The sequence below is a fragment of the Alligator sinensis genome, unplaced genomic scaffold, assembly GCF_000455745.1.
Source record: "Alligator sinensis unplaced genomic scaffold, ASM45574v1 scaffold170_1, whole genome shotgun sequence".
Classification (NCBI taxonomy): domain Eukaryota; kingdom Metazoa; phylum Chordata; order Crocodylia; family Alligatoridae; genus Alligator; species Alligator sinensis.
The window spans coordinates 1,224,603-1,247,708 of record NW_005841863.1 but is presented as its reverse complement, the minus strand read 5'-3'; the positions used below and the strand labels follow the sequence as shown (position 1 = coordinate 1,247,708).

Here is a 23,106-nt window from a genome sequence, read left to right as displayed (position 1 = left end):
GGACTTGGCCCGTGCGCCATGAGCGTTCAAACATTCCCGCCAGTGGCTCTGCAGTAATGTCGGCCAGTGCCTTCAGCACCCTCGGATGGAGCTCATCCGGGCCTGCCGACTTAAAGGCATCCAGTTCTTCCAAGTGACTCTGCACCATCTCAGGGTCTACGCATGGTAGTCTGGCGCCCTGCTGCTGCCTCTCTACAACCCCAGTGAGAGACTTGTCTTGCCCCTCGCTTAGGAACACTGAGGCAAAGAACTCGTTGAGGAGTTCAGCCTTGTCCCCCCTGTCTGTCATCAGTTGTTTCTGCCCATTTAGCAGGGGTCCTATTCCACCCTGGGCCTTCCTTTTACTCCCTATATGACAAGAAACTTGTGCCCATGCTGCCCACACTAATACATTTTACCCACTTTGGCATGCAGATGCCTGTAATGATCTTAAGCTAGAACTCCAACTTACAGATTCATAGATGTTAGGGGCTGGAAGAGACCTCTCAAGATCATCAGGTCCAGCCTCCCTGCACGTGGGCAGGAAAGACTGCTGGGGTCAGATGACCCCAGCAAGGTGAGCATCCAGACTTTTTTGAAGATATCCAGACTAGGTGCTTGTACCACTTCTGGGGAGTATATTCCTGACCCTGGACACTCAAGTTGTAAAGAAGTTTTTCCTTAGAGAAACTCCTTGGAAAACTCAGCTTGGCTTAGATTTTTTTACTTGTACTATAGCATTAAGTTGTTCTTTACAGGGACACCACGAAACTGTTTGCCACTGCCTCGGATCATTGATGAAGCCTGCCGTGAGGCTGAAATTTACAAGGATGCTGGAATAGTAAGTCTGTGTTAGCCTCCTGTTCTAATTTTGATGTAAAATATTGTTGTGTCAGTAATACAAGTCTTACTCCTGTGCAGCTACTATACTAGTGGTCTTGCATGTTAAAGTTCCAATTAAAACTTCGGATCCAAACACAAGAAGACTGAAGTGGTTGTTTGAAATCCAGTGTTTTGCTCCGTACACTGTCAAAACCACATATATCAGTATCCCTGCCCCTTGGAAGAGTCTGACCTGTGGGTATGAACTCTGCAACTATCTCCAAGTAAGCATATTGACAGTCAGCTCCTACGGGTGAGACTGCTTAAGGAAGCCAGTGAGACATCAGCTATTGCCAACACTCTGGGCATCTGTTCTTTGGTGTGATTGGTTACTCATTCCAGCAAAATGACATACTTTTTGCTTTTTATACTGTATTTGTAGCATAATTAATGTGTTCTGGTTTTGTCATTGGAGAATGGAGTAAGCCAAAGCAAGCCAGGATACTTCCACCTTGCTTATAAGTTAGATAAATCTGCCAGGGTTTTACCAGAGAATTATGCAGGGATTCAAAAAGAACCCACATCCATTTCTGCCCCCTGTAATACTTTTATCATACACCCCTGGCTTTTCTGCTTTGCATATCTAGAAGAGAAGGCCTAAAAGGCCAGCCCCAGCCAGAGGCAACAGAAGGCAGGTACTATTGACTACATTTCTATTGGACCTCAGGTGTTGTAGTAATTTCCATAGGTCAGCAGATTTTTAACAGAGTCTATGTCCTTTTAAAAGGTCAGGGTATGTTTTAAACATTTCATTGCACCTTGTATCCCTGTGTTGCTGCACTCTTTTCTTTGACCTGCCTGCAGTGCAAATATAAATTTCTGGCATTGCAATGATGTGGTGTCCCAGAGTGTGGGCTTTAAACAAGACTTAACTGGACAGGAAGTCAGTGCTCTGAGCTGTTCTTATTTGCTCCCTAACTTTTTAAATAGGATTATTTTTATTATTACTCTTTATATAGCATCATAAATTCCCATGACACTTTACAATCAGAGTAAGATTGAATCTAAGAGCTTAATATAAGTTCCAAAAGGGCAAAGAGGAGGCATAAGATGACAATTCACGTAAAGGAGGTTAGAGAGAATATTGGAGAGGATAAATCTGGAAGAAGTGGGAGAGGAGAGGGGATGCACACCAAAGCAGAACAATGAATTGAAAAGGTGAGTTAAGATGAGATGACTTAGGATATAGCCTTGAAGGCAGACACTGAGGAAAAATGTTATGAGTTAGAAAGTTAGGTCCCAACCAGGAAAACTGATCCCTGTGAGCAGCTGTCTCTATCCAGGCAAAAGGTTACTGGCTTTCAGGGGTCTGCCCAGGTAACAGTTTTTGTGGGCTGATGCCTTCAACTGGAAGATGCTTGCACTAGGGGTTGTTTGCTCCTTTGTCTTGTGTGGCACACAACTCTAAGTGTTTACTAAGCTGACAGAAAATCGATGACGATTAAGGAGGCTGATGTGTAATGTGGTTAGAGTAGCAGGAGAGAATGATGTGTAACAGTAGGACAAGGGAGTGGCAAGAGGTAGTTTGACATCCTGTTTTACTAGAGTAAGTGGGTATGATACATAAGCAGTCAATAGTTCTCTTAAATCTATCATCCTGCATCCCAGCACTAGTTTGGTTAGGTTAGTAGAGCTTAAATATACTGAAAACCTTCATAAAAGGGAAAATAGACAAAATAGAAATAGGACTAAAATATACACTAAAATACAATGGAGATTATAAAACACTTAAACTGCAACTGCCTCTAGTGGTGTCCATGTTCAGCAATTTTGGATACATTGACAATTAAGAATAGATTTGTTAGATATTTTACTCTCTCTCCCATCTTATTCTGCTGGATTCTTTTTGTCAGCTAATACTATAAATCGTGGTGTTCCAGGAATGACTAAATTGCCATATTTTTGCAGTACTGAAATTGCTGAACTCTCATAAACTTTAAACTTGACTCTAGATAAATGAGAAGTTAATGCAGTAATTTCTCTGCAGTGTGTATTCAACTAAATCCTACATTCACCCACATTTTGTGCAGATGTTCTACATCATGCTAATAAGTAGAACAATATTTACATCAAACCAGTCTTTCACTCTAAAGTTAAGAATTTGAAACTGAAAGTTGAGAATGGCATTACTGCATTATATACTGATTGAAACACATCAGAACTTTGAAAAGCAATGAAAAAAAGTCACACATCTGTTCTTTTGATAACATAGAGTCAGGAATAGCTTCTATAAATACCAGTAAAGAGATTGATTTAAAATGTTCCTGGGAACCCATGGCAGTATTTTTTTTTTTCCTTGGAACCCTGTGTCACCCTTGACTGTTGAGGACGAGTAGTTAACATGTCTTTACATTTCTCTTGGGAATTCCAGATGATTTGTTTTCCCCTTAAAATGGCAGGGATCATTTTGTCATATCAGACATGGGCACAGCAGTCAGATTTATGTAATCACTGTCTGGCAGCGACACGTTAGTAATTATAGTCTCCTAGATGTGTTCAAGGGAGTCAAGAATGTAGTGTCCCATAGGATTGGCAACAGAGGACCTGAACAGTAGCCTCTGGGCTTTAAGGTGAAGGCCTTCCTTCACTTTTCTTGTACCTTCGATCACATGCACAGGTCTACTCTGGATTAAAAGTCTTCATAGTTTGTAACATTTCTCTGGTTTAAATAACTTTTTTTCAGACTGGCTGGTAGGTCATGATAAAATACTGTCTACTTCAGATATTCCCAATGAGCACAATACTGTAGCATTCAGGTGATGACCAGCTGGCAGACTGTATAATTGAAATCACCTGAAGCTTTTCTCTCCTTTGGAAGGGAGCTTACATTTGGCAACAACCCTAGTCTCCAATCCTACTGTAGAAGCTAGGTTTTAAGGTTTATACTTTGGTCAACTACTAGGTAGTATTAGGTAGTATCACTAGGAGCTCATAGTTATCACTTAAGTATCTTGTATAGTAGGGCCAAAAATTTCCTGTAGGACTATCGGAAACTGGGAGCAAATTGTAGGTAATGCTCAAATGGTTTTGATGTTGAAGATTTTGTTGAAACTGCTTAGTGTAGACAGGGTATATGTAGCCTATATATGTACACTGCTGAAGAAAGTAAACCTGGATCTTTAGAAGAAGGTTACTTGTCTGGTGTAGTAGTTGTTTAACATAAATAAAAAGATATGTAATGTTAGAACACAGTAATTAAAACAGGAAAGGGCCATCTGTGCCAAAACATTTATATGCTTTGTATTTGTATTGCCAAATTATCAGATGTCTTAGACAGTATTTTTAAGCAACAGATTCTGAGATTAAGGTCCCTGCAGTTTTTCCTTTTCTGTTTTTAGTTTAAGAAAATATTTATAGTGTAAAAATATGGCTTTCACAGTGTAAGTCACTGAACTTCTGTCCTGTTGATTCAGTCTTGTAACAAAGCTCCTGCAGCCAAATAGTAACAAATGTGCAAGTTTTTCTCCTTTATCATATCATTTCCTTTAAATAATTGTTATCTCTTATCACTTAGTTGAGACCTTTTAAATAGTCAAATCGATTACAAATCATTTTAAAAATGTAATGCGACACTCATCTGGCAAGAAGGCAGGTGAAACTGTTATCATCCTTCTTAACTAATATTTTGCATGGTGGTCTTTTTTTTTTTTAACTTACCTGCTTTTCACAAACTTCCTTCCATCCATCCACCCACCCATCCAACTACCCATACTGGATCCTTGAGAAAATGCTTGGGGTTCTCTCTAGTGCAGTTTTATTTGTAATGTTATTCATCTCTGCTTAATTTACCTTTCATGGTGAAGAGGCAGCATCTATTCTCTCCTAAACTCTTTTAAAATAGGATGTAGGTTGATGTTTGGAGTGTAAGTAGGGCCTGCAGTTTATTATGCAGGCATGTTATTGTAAATATAGCTGCAATAACTTGCCTCTTAATTTTCATCCACACTAGTGAGGTAGAATTTTGTATAAATGCTAAGCAAAATAGGACAAAAATGTTCTACGTACCTCAGATCCGGAGGGAATAATCCTGTTATTCAGCTAGAACTTTTGAAGAGTTTAAAATAGATTACTCCTGAAATGCCACAAACTCTACTACTGAGTTTAAAATAGATTACTCTTGAAGTACCATGCAGATCTCATAGGGAGAAATGAATATACATTTCCTGTTTATATAGGGGTATGTTGGAGGTGGAGCTATGGGCATTCGTTTCTTCAGAATACACCTGAAACGCACCTAGTGTTTGAACAGAAATATAAAGAACCGTTCTTAAAGGAAGTTGGGTTTTCTAATAAGTGCTGAGTGTAATATTGTTCATGTAAGTAAAGCTTGCAGGGAAAGGATAACTTTTCTTTTTTCTGTGTAGTCAGAGATTAAGAACAAATATCTAGTAGATCCTTGCACTCCAAAAAAAAAAAGGTTTTGTTTCAATAATGGTTTATGCATGTTATGTTTTAAATATCACTCAGAATAAAAGGGGGAGCGCTAAATATATATTAAATGAGAGAAGGCTGGTCTCTAGACCAGATAACGTAAGTCATCTTAATATTCAATGAAAAAGAAAGACTAGAGAGATTTATCTGTTGGTATCCAAATAAATTCAATTTTGGAACGTGTCATACAGTAACTGTTGCCATAGATTTTTGCACTATAAGCTTAAGTTTCAAGAACTTTAATTCAACCTGTTTTCTTTCCACAGTTTTAATTAATAATTTAATTATATTTATATAAGACACAAAAATCTATAGCATTATTTTTTATGTAAAAATATTAATGAAAGCTTTGTGTAAATGCATCTGCAATTCAGTCCTCTGTGAACATTTTTTCTTTACTTTTTAACTGAACACAATACAGTGTGCAAACGCTTGTAGTCCTATCTGTGGGCTCCTAAAGAATAATACATTATTCAAGTAATCCTGAAAGTGCTTGGCATTAGCTAGGATTTGGAGGTATAAGTGAACAGAACGGCTGAAGTGTCTGGTTATGGTTAGGTTAAAGGGGAAGGACTTCATTTTTGTGAATAACAGCACGTGCACTTTTGATTTATGCCAATTTGTTTCTAAAATATTTTAGATGGAGGTGTTACAGTAATCAAATGCAAAGTCCTGTTGATTTTGAAAATGTTGTCATAAGTAGTATACGTAGATAGTCAAGCTCACTGTAAGGGGGGTGGCAGAAACTCATTTTTAGAATTTTAAATTATACCAATATACCATTTCTTTACTGTTGACAGAATAATTTCAGGGGCTTTCATAAATAACGTTAGAGATGATTTTCCTTTTATCTGGATTATCAATACAAAGTGTTCATCTTTTCATGATCACCTAATATGTTTTATCTTTACAAACTGTGACATGAAAAATTACCACTTGGTCCATTCAGTATTTCCTTTTACCATGTAAGCACAAAAATGAAGCCTAGGTGTTTTCACTCTCTCCTCCCAGAACCAGCTGGGAAGTGGCAGTTGCATCAGTCCCTCAAGCCTGCTCCCTTTATAGGGCCAGGGTTATAGACACAGTCTTCGTTGTCATCTTCATGAGACTGATCTTGGGAATTGGGATGAGCTTGGTTGGCACATACACAGAACTGTACAGCTACCTTAAGGGTGTGATGCAGCTTTTCTAGGCTGACAGATCTCTTCTATTGTTTGAGGCCTTCCACTGGTTCAGAAACCTTGGCCTCCCAGAGCCAAGGACTCTTCTTGCGTCTCAGTAATCCACTAAGAGTGGCAATTCCCTCCTTCCCTGCAACAGTGTGGAAGCCATCTGATTAGACACCCCCCTGCTTTATCTGTATGGAGTTTTATCCAGATATCCCATCCCACCAGTCTTATTTATAGCACTGCTTAAATTAAAAAGAAAACAAAAAAGAATACCTCACTGAAAAGGACCCTAACCATTGGTTATACACGCACTAACTACTGCCTTTCTAGGATGGTACCGATATATGCTTCAGATGCAAGAGTGTGCACTTTACCATCACGGGAATTGATCAGCACCTGACTGCTACAGGGCAGTCTGTATTAGATGGAATATTTTTTATTTAAAAAAAAAAAAAAAATCTCTGTGGCCCTGTGTGCTGATCCTCAGGCAAATATGGATTTGCTGTTAAAATGTAGTAAGTCCTGTGGTGATTGCTTCTGAGTCCAAGATGCTTGCTGGGAACCTGAATTGCAGAGAAGGCAGCTACTTCATTAGTAAGACTAGGATAAGGCCTTCCATTGGACTGGAGGGTTTGGACGCTGCTTACTAGCAGAGACTGGCTTGGGAATGACAGGAAAACAAGGAATCCTTCTATAGTCTGATTATATTGTCCAAAAGTCTGTCTCCTTGTTGGCTGTCCTGTGCTTGGCGTATAATTCCCTTGCGACTGTGGCCAGACTTCTCTTTTCTTTTCTTTTCTTTTTTTAAATCAAGTGATCGATAGAGTGGTTGGAAAATCTCTAACGCAACATTTTTCTATCAGAAAATATTGATTTGCCGGAACAGAAACAGTTCACAGAGCTTGATTTCAGTAAAGCTGTGGCAGAACCCAGTGGGACTCTGCCTGCTTTCCAGCCGTCCCATCCATCCTGCACCTGTCTGGAAGGATGCTAAAGAGCCCAGGCTTTCAGGCTCCCAGCTGTTTAGCAGCTGAGGATCTAGGCTTCTCCCCACTAGGTTCTCAGGATTTTTGCCTCCTTTGCTGCTCACATAGCAGAGCTTACTGATCAACAGCCTTGGGATTAGGAAAAATTGTGCCTTTTAAAGTAATTTGAGATTAAGTATGTAGGAGTGTAGAGGAGTGAAAAACTGAAGGACTTGCCTTTCCGTTGATGTTCTGAAAGATTCAATCGTCTTTTTATGGTACAGGCAGAACATTTCAGATGGAGGCTCCTAGAACAATTGCTTGCTGCTGCAGAGATTTTTATTAAATGTTTCCAGTAGCTTCATTATGCAAGTCCCAAATTATATCTGACAGTTTGTCTGTTAAGGATATCCCAAAGTATGAGCACAGGCTGAGAAGTGAAGGTGTTAAAGTTCACAGAAACTGGAGCACATGGTAAAGCAGAGATTAGAGGTCTCTCTATTAATAGGTTGTTTCTTCTTGTGGAGAAGTTAATTAGTTTGAAGGATTTCTTGGCTTGGAAGGCTGAGTCCTCTGTTGGTCACTGGCCCCATTAATTTGTTTGATCATTTAAATGAGGTCTCATGCCTGGTAGCAATGTATACGTTTAATATAAACATAACAGGTCATGTGCTTAAGTGGTATGCATGGTGTATACTTAGGTTTTTAACTGCATCACTTGGTGACATCCATAGGATCCTAGTATCCGGTTTCTCCAGTACATTCATTTTAATCTGTTCCATGTTATTTGTCTTTTCAGGTAGTTTCATGATACTTTTAAATACTCAAGTATCTTCATATTAGGTATCCATTTGTAAAGTGTGCTATTTGGCCTGTAATTCAGCCATGAACTGTGGACCATTCTTTAATGCAGAAGTGATTTCTAAAAGCAAGATAGAAATACAGGCAGTCCTTGGACTTACGAAACAATTGGTTCCTGAAAACCCTGTCTTCAGGACGCTTTCCTTCAGAAAAAAGGATACATTTTTACATTGTTAGTTCTTGATGTGAGCATGTATGATTCGTGGCTATTGACAGTTTTCAGGGGCATGCTTTATGCATGATTGAAAAGGATGAGTGCCTAAATAAAGTACAAAGTTTTTTGGGGTTTTTTTTTTGTTTTTTAAAAATAAATCGTGTTAAGTTAAATCAAAAGAATACCTGACAAACAATAGAGCAGTTATAAAAGTATGGCATGAGGTGCATCATAATGGATAATAAATATCCACATCTGCTGTTAAGCAGTTTTGGATTTAAAATATGAACAGTGTCAATGCTTAATGCCAAAGTTATCGGCATCTTAAAAATGCTACAAACATTAGCATTTTTAGGGATGTAAAACATTAAACAGTGATTATATTTATACTATTTACCTACCGGCTCAGTGCTGCCCACTGCTGGGGGAGCGGCTTGAGCAGGGGCTGCCTGGGAGGCAGTGTGGATCTGGGCTGTAGCATGGCGTGGCTGCTGTAGCAGAGAAGTAACTAGCCAGGGGGCGAAGCTGGGCAAAATTATACGGCCAAACTGGCAAGGCTTAAATAGGAGTGAGTGTAGTGGCAGGGGCTGCCTGTGTGCCACAGGGGAGGACTGCACAGAGTCAAGGCTCCCTCCCCATAGCACCCGCATTTTTGTCTGATGGGACAGCCATGCTGCACTCTCCAGCCCACGGGCACCCAGAGCCCCAGGTGGCATCTCCCTCAAGCCCACCTGCCTGCCTCCCAGACTGTGGCAGCTGCCACTTGGCAAGGACCCGCAGCAGTGCTCCCAGCCTGGGGGCATGTGGCAAACCTATGAGCCATGCAAGATTGTGCCCAAGGCACCCACCTGTGGGCAGAGCACCTTCTACTAGCAGCCGTGGCACTGAGGCAAGCCTTCAGATGAGCAGGAGGAATGTGGTGCCAGCCCAGCTGCTGGTGGCATTTGGTTGGAGAAGGGAGCTCAACAGGTGCTTGCTGAGCAGCAGCTGCTGGAGCCTGAGGGGTGGGCAGGCAGGAAAGAGGCCTGGGGCTCTGGGCACCCATGGGCTAAAGGTACTGCCAGGGCAAGGCATAGCTGTCCCAGCAGGCGGGACACCCTGCAGGTACTATGTGGGGCCTACCTGGCTCCATGCAGCCCGCCCCTGTGGCACTCAGTGACAGCTCCACCACTCTGCTTGCTCCTATTTAAGCCCTAGCAGCTTGGCCATGCAACTTTTTCCAGCTCTATCCCCCCAGTTAGTTACCTCCCTGCTGCAGGAGCATGATGCTGCAGCCTGGATCCATGCTGCTTCCCAGGCAATGAGCTGGGGTCCTGTAAAATCCCTCTGGCACCGTGCTGTTGCTGCTGCCGCCGCTGCCTTCCCACTCCCGCACACTCATCACGTGGAGCCTGCTGCAGCCATGGGCTTCAGTCCTGGCTGGCAACAGAACTCGCTGCAATCCCACATATCGCCCTCAGCCCTGGCTCCCCGTGCCACTCTGCTGTGGGACCATTTAACCAATATAATTAGAGGAGGTTAAACAGGTAATTTTTAAAATGATATTTACACCCCTAATGTAGGCGTACATTTAACTCCTCTTTTCCTAAGATTAAGTCATTGGAAAATATTTTCACTGGTAGAGTTGAACGAGAAAACCTTTTAATTGATCCTGAAAATCTGTTTGGTCCTATCTCCTGGCTTTTATTAACTGAATTGAAAAGTTCCTTGATTACCTAAGCCCTTAGCTGTCCAGAGTTATTCAGTATTCCATATTGATAATTGAACATTGGCACTTCAGTGTTTGTTTTTAATGAGGTAAATAATTTAATTCTTTCACCTATAGTTCACATTTTAGGTTGGATATTAAAGAAACCTAATTGACTCTATAGAATTGAAATCATGTTTATTTCACTTTGATTACTTCACAAATATCTTGCTGCTAATTAAAGCATTTTTAAGTGGGTATTTGCATCAACATAATTTATTATAGATAATCCCTCCTTTGAAGCAAAACTTTTAAACACAGTGTTTTCTTTAATGCATGTCTTAGCCTAATAGTAAAATAGCTATGATTTTTTAAAATGACTTTCTTTGGTTAAATCAGATTTCTCTATCATAATTTCCACAGGATGGCTTGATAGTGGAAAACATGCATGATCTTCCTTACACGACTTCTGTTGGGCCAGAAATAACAGCAGCAATGACAGTCATTAGTGCTGCAGTGAAGCAAACCTGCCCACAGCTCCCATTGGGTATCCAGATTCTGTGTTCTGCAAATCAACAGGCTGTAGCAGTGGCTCTTGCTGCAGGTAATAGAAATGACTCATAATTTGCTGCTGGGGTTTGGTACATCATATATGCTTAGAAATGTGTGTAGTAACACAGAAGTCTTGAAGAAAGGAAGAACCCAGGGCCTACAGTGCTTTCTGCTTCCTGCCTTTTCAGGAAAGCATGTGTGTGGAAGATGCCTGCTTGATTTTTAACAGCTGATCCCTACCTGGTGCACTGGGAGGAGCCAAATGAAAAATCCCAGGGTTCCAGCTATTGTTCCCTGTGGGAAAAATTCTGTACGCAAGTTTAATGATTAGTTTAAACCTACCTGCATTTTAAGTCCATCTTTGGTGTAACGCCGTTTTTTCGAGTTAAATTATATCAGAGATTAATTCAGCTTGCTGTGGCTAAACATTTCATTCCACGATCTGATTATACCATGGGATACTACTGTTATTCTTTACTAAAATTAACTCTCACTACTTTCATGAATGAATGAAATGAAGCTCCTTGTGTGATAGCTAATAATGGAGTATATACTATTAACCAAAATATTCAAATTAAATTGTGCATAGGAAAATTACATTTCAGCTTTCCTTACTGCATGAATCATATTAATACCACTTGTGCTAGTCTTGCTGTTTCTGTTCATTTCTGCCTGTGGAAACTGGTTAAAACAGTTTGTGTTCCATACATAGTGCTCTCTGGTTAAGAAACGATGGCTATGTTGATACTGAAAGCTTGCAATTTTTATCATTAGCTTTATGTATTGAATTAATATAGATATGACCAGCAAATCCAAGGTTATACATACATGATTTTATTTTATTTTTGCGGCCACTACATTTTTCATGAGCTGTTTTATCTTCTCTCACTGCTGTGTTGCCTTTTTTCTTTACTGCTCCACTTGCATTTGAAGCAGGTAAGTTGAACTATAAGAGTCTTTCAGCTAGAGAGGCAGGCTGAGTGGACAGAAGATAAATCTTTTAGTCTGAAAACATTACTTTAAATTATTTTGTTTAAATTCCCTCATTTTTAATTATTTCCTTTCCTTTTAGAACCATTCTCCTAATGACTTTGTCCTTTTTATCTGGAAAGCATTGTTAATTTTCTCTGTATTTTGCATGGGGTTGATCTTCATGTTACTTTTTGAGCTTTAATACAAATATAGTAATATTATTAGGAAACCTTTTTTATATTATAACTTCTTTGGTGCATGCTGCATCGATGGTGTGTTTTTAACGTGCAGTTCTGAAAATATATACACTACTGCCGAGCAAACTGGACATCATGGTACAATTTCTGTCAGACTTTTAGAATTGTGTGAATGGAAAAATATGTGCACTTATTTTCTTTGTACTACAGTCACAAGAAACCCACACAAAGTGTGGGTCCTTAACTGAATGGGGGAGGCAACCTCACTGGCAAGGTCAGCTCCCAGGCTACTGCACCAGGCAGCACAGTTTTGGTAGAAGGTGAGCGACCCTCAGTGGTGAAAGAATAGGTTATGGACTATTTAGAAAAGCTGGATGTATACAAGTGAACGAGGCTGGATGCAGTGCATCCAGGGGTGCTGAGGGAGTTGTGATGGCAGAACCACTGGCCGTTATCTTTGAAAACTCATGGAGATCAGGGGAGGTCCTGGATGATTGGAAAAGAGCAACTATAGGGCCCATCTTTAAGAAAGGGAAGGAGGAAGATCTAGGGAACTACAGACCAGTCAGCCTCACATCAGTCCCCGGAAAAATCATGGAGCAGATCCTCAAGGACTCCATTTCTAAGGACTTGGAGGAGAAAGTGGTTAGGAACAGTCAGAATGGATTCACCAAGGGCAAATCATGCCTGACCAACCTGATTGTCTTCTATGATGAGATAACTGGCTCAGTGATGTGGGAAAAGCAGCGGACATGATATACCTTGACTTTAGCAAGGTTTTTGATATGGTCTCCCACACCATTCTTGCAAGGAAGCTGAGGAAGTACAGGTTGGATGAATAGAGTGTAAGGTGGATAGAAATCTGGCTGGATCATCAGGCTCAATGGGTAATGATCAATGGCTCAAGGACGAGCTAGCAGTCAGTATCAAGTGGAGTGCCCCAAGGGTCAGTTCTGGGGCTGGTTTTGTTCAATATCTTCATTCATGATCTGGAAGATGAGATGGAGTGCACCCTAAGCAAGTTTGTGGGTAACCCCACAATGTGGGGGTGTAGTTGATATGCTGGCGGGTAGGGCCAGGATTCAGATTGACCTAGACAAATTGGAAGATTGGGCCAAAAGAAATCTCATGAGGTTTAACAAGACGTGCACAGTCCTGCACTTAGGATGGAACAATCCTATGCACGGGTACAGGCTTGGGACCAACTAGATAAGCAGCAGCTCTGCAGAAAAGGACCTGGGGTTTACAGTGGACAATAAGCTGGATACAAGTCAACAGTGGGTCCTTGTTGCCAAGAAGGCTAATGGTGTACTGGGTGCATTACTAGAAGTGTTGCCAACAGATTGAGGGAAGTAATTATTCCCCTCTCTTCTATACTGGTGAAACCACACCTGGAGTCCTGTGTCCAGTGTTGGGCTCCCCACTATAGAAAGGATGTGGACAAAATGAAGAGAGTCCAGCAGAGGGCAACAAAAATGATAGTGGGCTGGGGCACATGACTTCTGTGGAAAGGCTGAGGAAACTAGGCTTATTTAGTCTGGTGAAGGGAAGGCTGAGTGGGGATTTGATAGCAGCCTTCAGCTACCTGAAGGGAGTTCCAAAGGGGATTGAGATAAACTGTTTTCATGGGGCCAGATGACAGAACAAGGAGCAATGGTCTCAAGTTGCAGCAAGGAAGGTTTAGATTGGGTATTAGGAAAAAAACTTTCTCACTGGGAGGATGGTGAAGCACTGGAACGGGTTACCTGGAGAGTTGGTAGAATCTCCATCCTTGGAGGTTTTTAAGGCCTGGCTCAACGAACCTCTGGTTATAATGATCTAGTCAGGGGTGGTCCTACTTTGAGCAGGGGGTTGGACTAGATGACCTTCTGAGGTCCCTGCCAACCCTAATTTTCTGTGATTCTGTGAAATGATCAGTGTTCTAGCTGTCTGTTTATTTGTGTATTTATTCAGATTGGACATGCAGTCACAGTCAGTGAATGTGTTTTTGGAGGCATAATTCTAAAATTCTGGCATTCTTTTTTTTTCTAGGACCTCTAGAATTAAACAAGGTTTTATAACTTTTTTTCAAAAAAATTAAAAATAAATCACAGCAGAAAATGTAGGGTTGCCTTCTACAGTGATAAATGGTCTGAATTTGTATCTTAAAATCTTGACTGAGGGTTTTTTGTGGTTTTTTTTTTTTTTTTTAAAACACGTCCTTATTAATAGAAGGGTTTTGAAGCATGATTTGTCTTCTGAGGTTCTAGAATGTGACGCTAATTTTTAAAGTTATCCAGCTGTCTGGTAAACTAGCAAGCCCAGTTCATTTTAATTTCTGTGCTAAAGCCTATATTGAAAGCTGTGGTTGCAGTGAAAATTAACTTTAGCCCAGTCCAGTGTTCTTAATTTTTTTATGCACTTGTGTACTTCCAAAAACATCAATGTAATTTATTCTATTTTTGATTCTTCTTGTTGACTGTGTGGTTTTTAGGAACACATTGTAGTACCAAAATGAAAATATACTGAGGGGCTATCTGTTTCTCCCACTTTTTAGCAATTGTGAGGCACAGAATTCCTGAAGGGCTTATTTTAGTTTTGCACAACTCCGCTGCTGTTCTGCACTACTTGATTTGTAACTGGGGACTGGAGCTAGGAAGCGCCCATCTTTATTGCAATTCATTGAACTATTCTGAAAATGATCGTCTCAAGTTCAACGAACAGGAAAGCAAAGAGAAAGGAGAAGTTGCAATCTGAAGAGCCACTCTGAGCAAAGCTATACCAAAGTGAATGCTGCTTTGTATGTAATATCTATTGGAAAGTATTTCTGTACTGATCTTGGTGATCTAAGCTGCAGCTGAGAAGACTTAATACACAGAACGTTGCACAGTAGGCCTGTGGAAAGGAGCAAGTATTTGCTTTGGATTTGGATTCTGCCAATTCGGAGGGACAGAGATTCGATTTGGTGATTCAAATTGCTGTCCCGATTCGATTCAGCCAATTTGGATCCAGAGATTTGGCACCAGTTTGGAGATTCAGCTATAGATTATATAGGCAGCAGTCCTCCGTGATGCTGGACACAGTTGCCTCCAGCTGGTAAGTCTGTTGTGGTGGGCAGAGGGGGGAGGGAAGGGGCGTGGGGGGTGCAGATCAATGCTCCCACAGTGAGGAAGGAATTGGGGCGCGGGGGGGTGCTTCTACCACTGCGCGCCGCTGGCCCTGGAGCTGGTCTTCTGGTGGCTCTCACTGCTGATCTGAAAGGGCATGGGAGTGGGCATGTGCCCCTGGATCTGCACGGGGTGGGCTGGGCCAGGCTGTCCTCTGGGCGGGAGGCAGAAGGCACTGTGGGTGGAGGCTGTCTCCTTGCACTACTCGCCCAGCTGGGGCGGGAAGGCACAGGATGGTGCCGCTGCACTGCCTCAGACAAATGGTGTATTGCAGCAGAAGCCGCTTCAGCCTCCCTGCACGTCCCAGACAAGCTGTGGCTTTGCCCTGCCCCAGCTGGGCGATTAGCAACAGGGCATGGGGACAGTGGGTGCATGCACCCAGATTGGGGCAGGGCCGGTGGTAGGGGCTATGGGGAAGTTTAGGGTGGCTGCAGCCTCCCATAGGCCCCGCTCACTGCGCTCTGCAGGGCGGGTGGAGCCAGCGCTGTGCTCTGGGCTGTGGCTGGGGCTAGCCACCCGGAGCACAGCCCTGGCTCCACCTGTCCTGCAGAGTGCAGCCTGGCAGCAGGGACTAGCCTCCTGGAGCACAGCCCTGCCCAGCCTGCCCTGTGCAGATCTGGAGGTACACGCCCACTCCCATGCCCTCCTGGACTGGCAGTGAGAGCTGCCAGAGGAGCCACCAGAAAAACAGCTCCTGGACCGCCGGCGCACAGTGGCAGGAGCTCCCCTCCCTGAGTCCTGCACCCCCCTGCTCCAGCTGGACAACTTGTCCCAGCCCCAATCCCTCCCTCACTGTGGGGCTGTTGATCTGTGGCCCCCACACCTCTTCCGTCCCGCCTCTGCCCACCACAACAGACTTACCAGCTGGAGGCAGCTGTGTCCAATGTCACGGAGGACTGCTGCCTGTATAGTCTGTGGCCGAATCTCTCTGAATCAAATCAGAAGCTTCCAAATTGATTCAGACCTTTTATTGGGTCTCCTGATTTGATCTGGACTCAGATTTGGCCGCCGACTTGGGCAAATCTCCGAATTGAATCGGTTACTGAAGCTTCGCACAGCCCTACTGCACAATATGAGCTTCTCTACAAAAATATTTGCTAATAATGCAGTACTCGGAAAGCAAATGCAGAAGGAGCAACATCTCCTGCCATTGTGCAGGCAGTTTTGATTCTCTTGCAGAATCCACTCCTTTCTGGGCACATGTACGCGTGCATATTACCACAAAGCAATAAACTCCACCAGGTCATATCTTGCTGGAGTTTATTGCTCCTGGGCACTGTTTTCATGTGTGCCTGAAACCATAGCACATTGAGCCAGGTTGGAGCACCCCTGGCTGACAGGGGGCTGAGGGATCGGCCTGCCAGCCTGGGGCTGCTCTGATCTCACTCAAGCTGTGGAGGGGCTGGCTGGGGCACAAGGGTGCTTTAGTGCAGGGCTAGCCAGACGGCCACCTCTGTACTGATGCACCCTTGTGCCCCAGCCATCCGGGTCAGCATCTACACACGTGTTGCTGTGCATGAAAAATCTCTGTAGCAGGATAGTACTTGTATTTATAAGTTCTAAGTATAACTACCTTGGAAATTTAATTTCCTAATTATTATTAATTTCTTCCAGCCTTTTAGCTCAAAAAATTGTCAGGTAAATCTGACAATGGCGATAATATAGTGCTGGGTTAGAGGTAGGTACTTTTTATTGTATTTGTGTAGGAGCAATGTCCACATGGAACGTTAACTGTATGGTCTGTGTGCCATATGTGGGTTGTGGTGCCACTCTATCCGGCCCGTCAGGCTACCAGTGGACCTCCAGAGGTTGGGACACATGGCAGATGGAAACATCCTGCAACAGAATCCAGGACCTTCGAGCCCCTGTTGACATGGCCATCGACAGCAGGAGGGCGAGCAAGGGCTGATACAGTGCCAGTTTCCCTAGATTTGATTTGCCCAATGACACTGCAGTGGCCCTACCTGCTTGTTCACTGCTCCTGCAGCTGCCCTCCGCAGGAATCACCACTACATGTTCCATGCTAGAACTAGAGCTGCTGCTGCAGCCTGGGGCACATGGCAGGAGCTCCAGCCCTGGCACAGGGCGTGCAGCAGCAACTCTGGCTTCAGCATGGGGCATGCAGCAGGAACTGGAGTTGCTGCCACGTGCCCCAGGCTGGAATCACCTTGTGCCCTAGGCTTGATCCAGTACACAAGGATCTTCCTGGTCTGGATCCAGGCCAGAATCGAATTGTGTAATAGTACAAATACTGTAAACTATTTGTCTATCAAGTATTTATGCAGAGCTGATTGTGTCAGCTGTCAGTTGCCTGCCTCAAGTTTTTTTTTTTGGGGGGGGGGGGGGGGGGTGTTTTTTTTAGTTTTTTTAAGTTTCAACACAAATGGCTTACCATTTCTGATAATGGGAGTAAGGAATCCCCTTGTTTTGTCAAAGTTAACAAATTTAGAGACTGTTTTTGGGTTGTTTTTTTTTTTTTTTAAAGACCATAGCACCACCATGGCTTAGAGAAGGGGCATAGCAAAGGATGTGCCGTGTTGACAGAAAGTGCCCTTAGGTTTTTCTGTGAGAAACTCACCAAATTTGGCCATGTTTGTCTTTGAAATTACAGGGGGCACATGCTCTGTAGAAAGCAGTTAGAGTTTGGCTGCTGAATCTTTGTAAGGATTCTGCCTGGGGTGAACTTGTTCCAGCCCCGCACAATTTCTGTCTGACCACACAGTACATGTTACTGTTGGTCTGAGCATGTTCAACTCTTTGGCTGAGCAGGGCTTTCTCTGTCTTTCTCCATTGCTGGGCACGAGAATTGAAAGTGCAGGAACTCTTTCCAGTGTCCCCAGTGTTTCACCTTCGTGGCAGAGGCGGCTAGGAGAAGGAAGCAGCCTGACTCTAAGAAGAGAGAGATTGGCAGGGAGTGGAGAAGGGGAGATGTGGAAATGGAAGGAGGAGTGGTGGGGAGAATGAAGAAAGAATGATTGAAGTGACAAGCATGGGTGGTGGGAGTTGGAGAGGTGGGGGGAGTGGGAGGCACTCAAAGAACTGAGGAGAGGATGTAGACCTGGTGAGGGACAGCGGTGAAAAACAAAGGTAGAAGGATTTTTGTCTTGCACCATATTCCTCTCTAGAACCTATAATTGAACTAGAGAATCCCAAGGCACTGCATTCCTCTGAATCAGGAAACAGTTGCAAAATCCAGCAGAAGTAGGTGTATGTCATCTTGCCTTACTACCTAATCCACATCGTCTGTTTGCTACAGAACTTGGGGGTTACACCATTAGCTCAAGCGACTGCAGGCTGTGCTGTAGATCTGAAGCTCCAAATCTTGCTTGTTGATGGCACAAGATGAGGATCCCATATGATGGAGTTTTCCTTCATTTTTTTAAAGTTGGAAAATACCATGGTTTCCCAAGCGAAAAAAACAATATGTGGTCATGCAAGTAAAGATAGCCCTAGAGTGCTTACACACAAAGGCTGTGTCCACGCAAGCACAGACATTTAGTTCCCTGGGTACAAGAAGCAGCAGCACACCTTGTGCCACTGCTACTTGTCACCACACACCCTCTGGCACATGGCAGGTTACCTCGGGTGCGGTAAGGGAGGCTGGGGACAGCAATTGTGCTGGCCACAACAGCCTTACCTGGGGTTTTGGGGGCCTCCCAGGGTTGCAACCATGCCACTACTGCAGCTGGAGTGTGGCTCGAACAGGCCAGGCTCCAGCTTTGGGCAGCCCTGCTGGCACCATGTGTGCCACCCTTTTTTTTTTTTTACCATGCAGGTTTTTTTGACCCTGTGGTCTCCCAGGTGTGTAGCACTACATACTAGGGTTGTGTGCAACAGCACCATTCCGATTCGACTTCCATTTCGACGATTCGACGGAACAGCGTTTTGTTTTGAGTTTTGTTTCGAAAGCACTGTTCCGTTTCATTTCATTGAAACTTTTGCTGTTTCAACGCTGTTTCAATGTTCGCCCATAGGCTCCAGCAGGCAGGAAAATCAGGGGCTCGCTTGCACCCCTGGGAGGGCTGTGGGGGCTGTGACAGAGTCCTCCCTAGGTCCAAGCCCCCGATCTGCCTGCCAGATGAGAGAAGCCGGGTGCTGCCGCCTGGGACCAGCACTGGGAAGATTGGTGCTGCTGCTGATCCCAGATGGTAGCACCCAGCTCCTGTCACCCGGCAGGCAGATCAGAGGCACGCATCCCCAGGAGGACTGCAGCACAGCCCCTGCAGCCCTCCCAGGGTGCCGGGGGGGGCCCTGATCTGCCTGCTGGCTGACAGGAGCCAGGTGCTGCTGCCTGGAGCCAGCGGGGCTAGGGCAGATCAGCTCGTGTGGGGACCCGCTGCCCCAACTCTGGTGCAGGGGAGGGTCCCCACGTGAGCTGATCTGCCCTGGGCCCCACACCCTCCTTGAGCCGGCTCTGGTGCAGGGCCAAGGCAAATTAGCTCATGCAGGGACCTGCTTCCCTGATCCCAGGGCGGGGTAGGGTCTCTGCACGAGCTGATCTGCCCCAGCCCCGATGTCCCCAGGCAGCAGCACCTGGCTCCTGTCAGCCGGCAGGCAGATCAGAGGCCCTCCAGCGCTCCCAGGAAGGCTGCAGGGGCTGTGCCGGAGTCCTCCCAGGGATGTGTGCCCCTGATCTGCCTGCCGGGTGACAGGAGCCAGGTGCTGCCACCTGGGGCCAGTGGCAGTACCAATCTTCCTGGCGCTGGGTGCGGGCTGTGCCCAGCACTGGTCTGTCATCTGGCAGGCAGATCAGGGGCCCGCACCCTCGGGAGGACTCCAGCACAACCCTCACAGCCCTTCCGGGGGTGTGGGCAAGCTGCCGATCTGCCCACCAGATGACAGGAGGTGGGTATTGCCAGCTGGGACCAGTGCTGAAGCCAGTAAGCCTGGCTTCAAAACTCAAAACATTTTGAAACCTTCACTGTTTCGAGCTCAAAATGCATCAAAACAGCTTTGAAATGAAACGCTGGGCGAAATTATGCACAGCCCTACTACATACTGCACAGCACTCATCTGGACACAGCCAAAGTGGGCAAATTAAGGTTCTACCTTTCCAAACTATTGTGTGATTGACCTTGACTTTGTAACTGTAGCATTTTTTTAATATATGTTTTCTAAAGGAAAATAAACTAATATCTATCCACAAACAATATAGACCTTTATGCTTGGAGGTTATTCAGTATTTAGTAGGTCTGCATTCATACTCTTGATTGGAAGTGATCTTTAAATCCAAGTGCATGTTCATATTATTTAAATTCATCCTTTTAACTGTTAATTTTATTGTCCTCCTTGGAACATTGTCTCATCTTCATTTTTTCCTATTTTAGTGAAACTAAAATGCTTTTTCTAGAGAAGCAAAGGACTTCTGTATCTGAATTTGTTTGCTAGGGTTAGTTCTCAATTGGTTCATTATTAACAGGTGTACTATGTGTTCCATAGTGGTAGATAATTTCCTGTTTGTTGATCTTGATTTAATTAACTACATCTGTTTGAGTTTGAAACAGAATGATTCCTATAACCAGCTTTCAGGAACATTTATGGAGGAGATTAAAAAAATACAAATACTGCCTCTTTTTGTACATTAAACGGCACTAGACCTTCTGTAGCATTCAAAAATGTTCAGTACATGTTCACCATGTCAGAATCAGATTTTGTGCATAGCATTAATCTTTTCCCTAGTTACTCTGCTAGATTGACTATGCCCTGCTTCTCCAAGTCTACTATTGTGTATGTTTGTACCATTATCTGCAAGATCCACATGTCAGTGTGCTATTTTGTTGTTGTATTTGGGAAACAAATTAATAATATGTGTGGTTCACCATCTGGCTGTAGTTTTATATATGAATTTACAATAAATAAATAAAGGCAAACTAAACCTTCTTTTTAAAGAACATTGGTCATACTGAAAAAGAGGGCAGGCTCTTAATAGTCCAGGAGCGTTCATAGTGTATGTAGCTACTGTGCTAGTGAGACCATTCTTCTCTGCTGTTTCTCTGCTTCTCATTTCATTTATTTTAGGGGTGCACTGATGGAGAATTTGGGTGCCAATACAAATAGCTGATTTTTAAGGAGGTGTATTGGCCAATACCAATATGATTTCTGATGCACTGTGGAGAGATGCGTGCAGCTGGTAAGTCTGTTGTGGTGGAAGGGGAGGGGAAGGGAAGGGGCTTGAGGGGAACAGATCAGTGCCCCCCGCAGTAAGGGAGGGGCTCAGGCAAGGGCTGGGGCAGGCACTGCTCAGCCAGGGTGGGGTGCGGGACGGAGTTGCAGCTCATCAGGGTGGTGTTGGGCGGTGGCGGCTCCTACCACTGTGCACATCTCGGGACGGCAGGAGCAGCGTGTGCCCCCTGGATCTGCGTGGGACAGATTGGGTGGGCTGCAGCTGTGGGCTGGAGCTGGGGCTGCACCAGGCTCTTCTTGGCGGGGACTGGGCTCAGGGCAGGTAGATACGGAGGGGGCTACAGTCGCCCCAGATTTTGCTATAGCTCCACTCCCAGCACTGCCAACACATGTGCCTGGCACAGCTCAGGCTCTTCCTGGCTCAACCCCCACTTTCCCCCATGTGTCATGAAGAGCCAGGGCTGTGCCAGGTGAGCAGCAGTGGTGCTTGGGAGCAGGGCTACGGTGAAATTTGGGGTTGCTGCAGCCCCCTCCATAGGCCCCGCCGAGAAGAGCCCGGTGCAGCCCTGGCTCCAGCCTGGAGCTGCAGCTCGCTTGCCCCACACAGATTTAGGGGCTCATGCGTGCCCCCTCCCCATGCCTTCCTGTGGTGCGCACAGTGGCAGGAGCGCCCCCTCCCCAAGAGCCACCACTCCATTCCACGCCTCGCCCCACCCCGGCTGTGCAGTGCCTACCTCTGCCCCCTCCCTCCCTCATCATAGGGGGCATTGATTGGCCCCACATTCCCCTTCCCTTTCCACCACAACAGACTTAATAGCTGCATGCAGCTCTTCAAACTGTTGGGCTGCGCTCCTCACCAGCTACATGCTAAGCTGTGGCTGCGTGCACACCCAGGCATTTATCAGCCAAATGATCGGCCGCATCAGGCCAATTCTAATACAGCCAATTTTCTTTATATCGTTACTGATCCAATATTGGACCAATGTATCGATGCACCTCGAATTTATTTACTAATAAATATTAGAGATGCACCAATACATCAGTCTGATATGGGATCAGCACTGATGTAAAGAAAATAGACTGTATCAGAAATCAGCCTGATATGACCAATAATTTGACCAATAAAGGCCTGTTCATGCGCGCAGCCGCAGCACACAGGCAGCAAGGAGTAGAGCCTGGTAGTGTGGAGAGCTGTGTGCAGAGCGTAAGTCTGTTGTGGTGAAAGGGGAGGGGGAGGGAAGGGGTGTGGGGGGAGGGCAGATCAGTCCATGCTGCACTCCCTCCCTATCCATGATGGGTGTTCATCTGCAGCCCTACACCCCTTCCCTCCCCACTCCCTTTTCACCACAACAAACTTACCAGCTGCACACAGCTCTATCAGAAATTAGATCGGTATCGGCCAATATGCCGCCGTAAAAATCAGCTATCAGTATCAGCCCCCAAAATCTCTATCAGGGCACCCCTAATAAATATATTTAAAACTTTGTGAATAAGATGCACGTTTCATAGATTCATAGATTCATAGATGTTAGGGTCGGAAGGGACCTCAATAGATCATCGAGTCCGACCCCCTGCATAGGCAAGAAAGAGTTCTGGGTCTAGATGACCCCAGCTAGATGCTTATCTAACCTCCTCTTGAAGACCCCCAGGGTAGGGGAGAGCATCACCTCCCTTGGGAGCCCATTCCAGACCTTGGCCACTCTAACTGTGAAGAAGTTCTTCCTAATGTCCAGTCTAAATCTGCTTTCTGCTAGCTTGTGGCCATTATTTCTTGTAACCCCCGGGGGCGCCTTGGTGAATAAATACTCACCAATTCCCTTCTGTGCCCCCGTGATGAACTTATAGGCAGCCACAAGGTCACCTCTCAACCTTCTCTTGCGGAGGCTGAAAAGGTCCAGTTTCTCTAGTCTCTCCTCGTAAGGCTTGGTCTGTAGGCCCTTAACCATACGAGTGGCCCTTCTCTGGACCCTCTCCAGGTTATCCGCATC

General features: G+C 44.7%; 1 protein-coding gene across 1 annotated transcript in view; it reads left to right on the top strand.

Moving 5' to 3' along the window:
* Positions 1–23,106, top strand: part of LOC102381777 (uncharacterized protein F13E9.13, mitochondrial-like) — a 45,757-nt gene that overhangs the window by 1,691 nt on the left and 20,960 nt on the right. The window contains exons 2-3 of the mRNA XM_006016618.3: positions 738–820; positions 10,552–10,732. Coding sequence (XP_006016680.1) covers positions 738–820; positions 10,552–10,732 — 264 coding nt within the window. The remainder of the gene's footprint in view (positions 1–737; positions 821–10,551; positions 10,733–23,106) is intronic.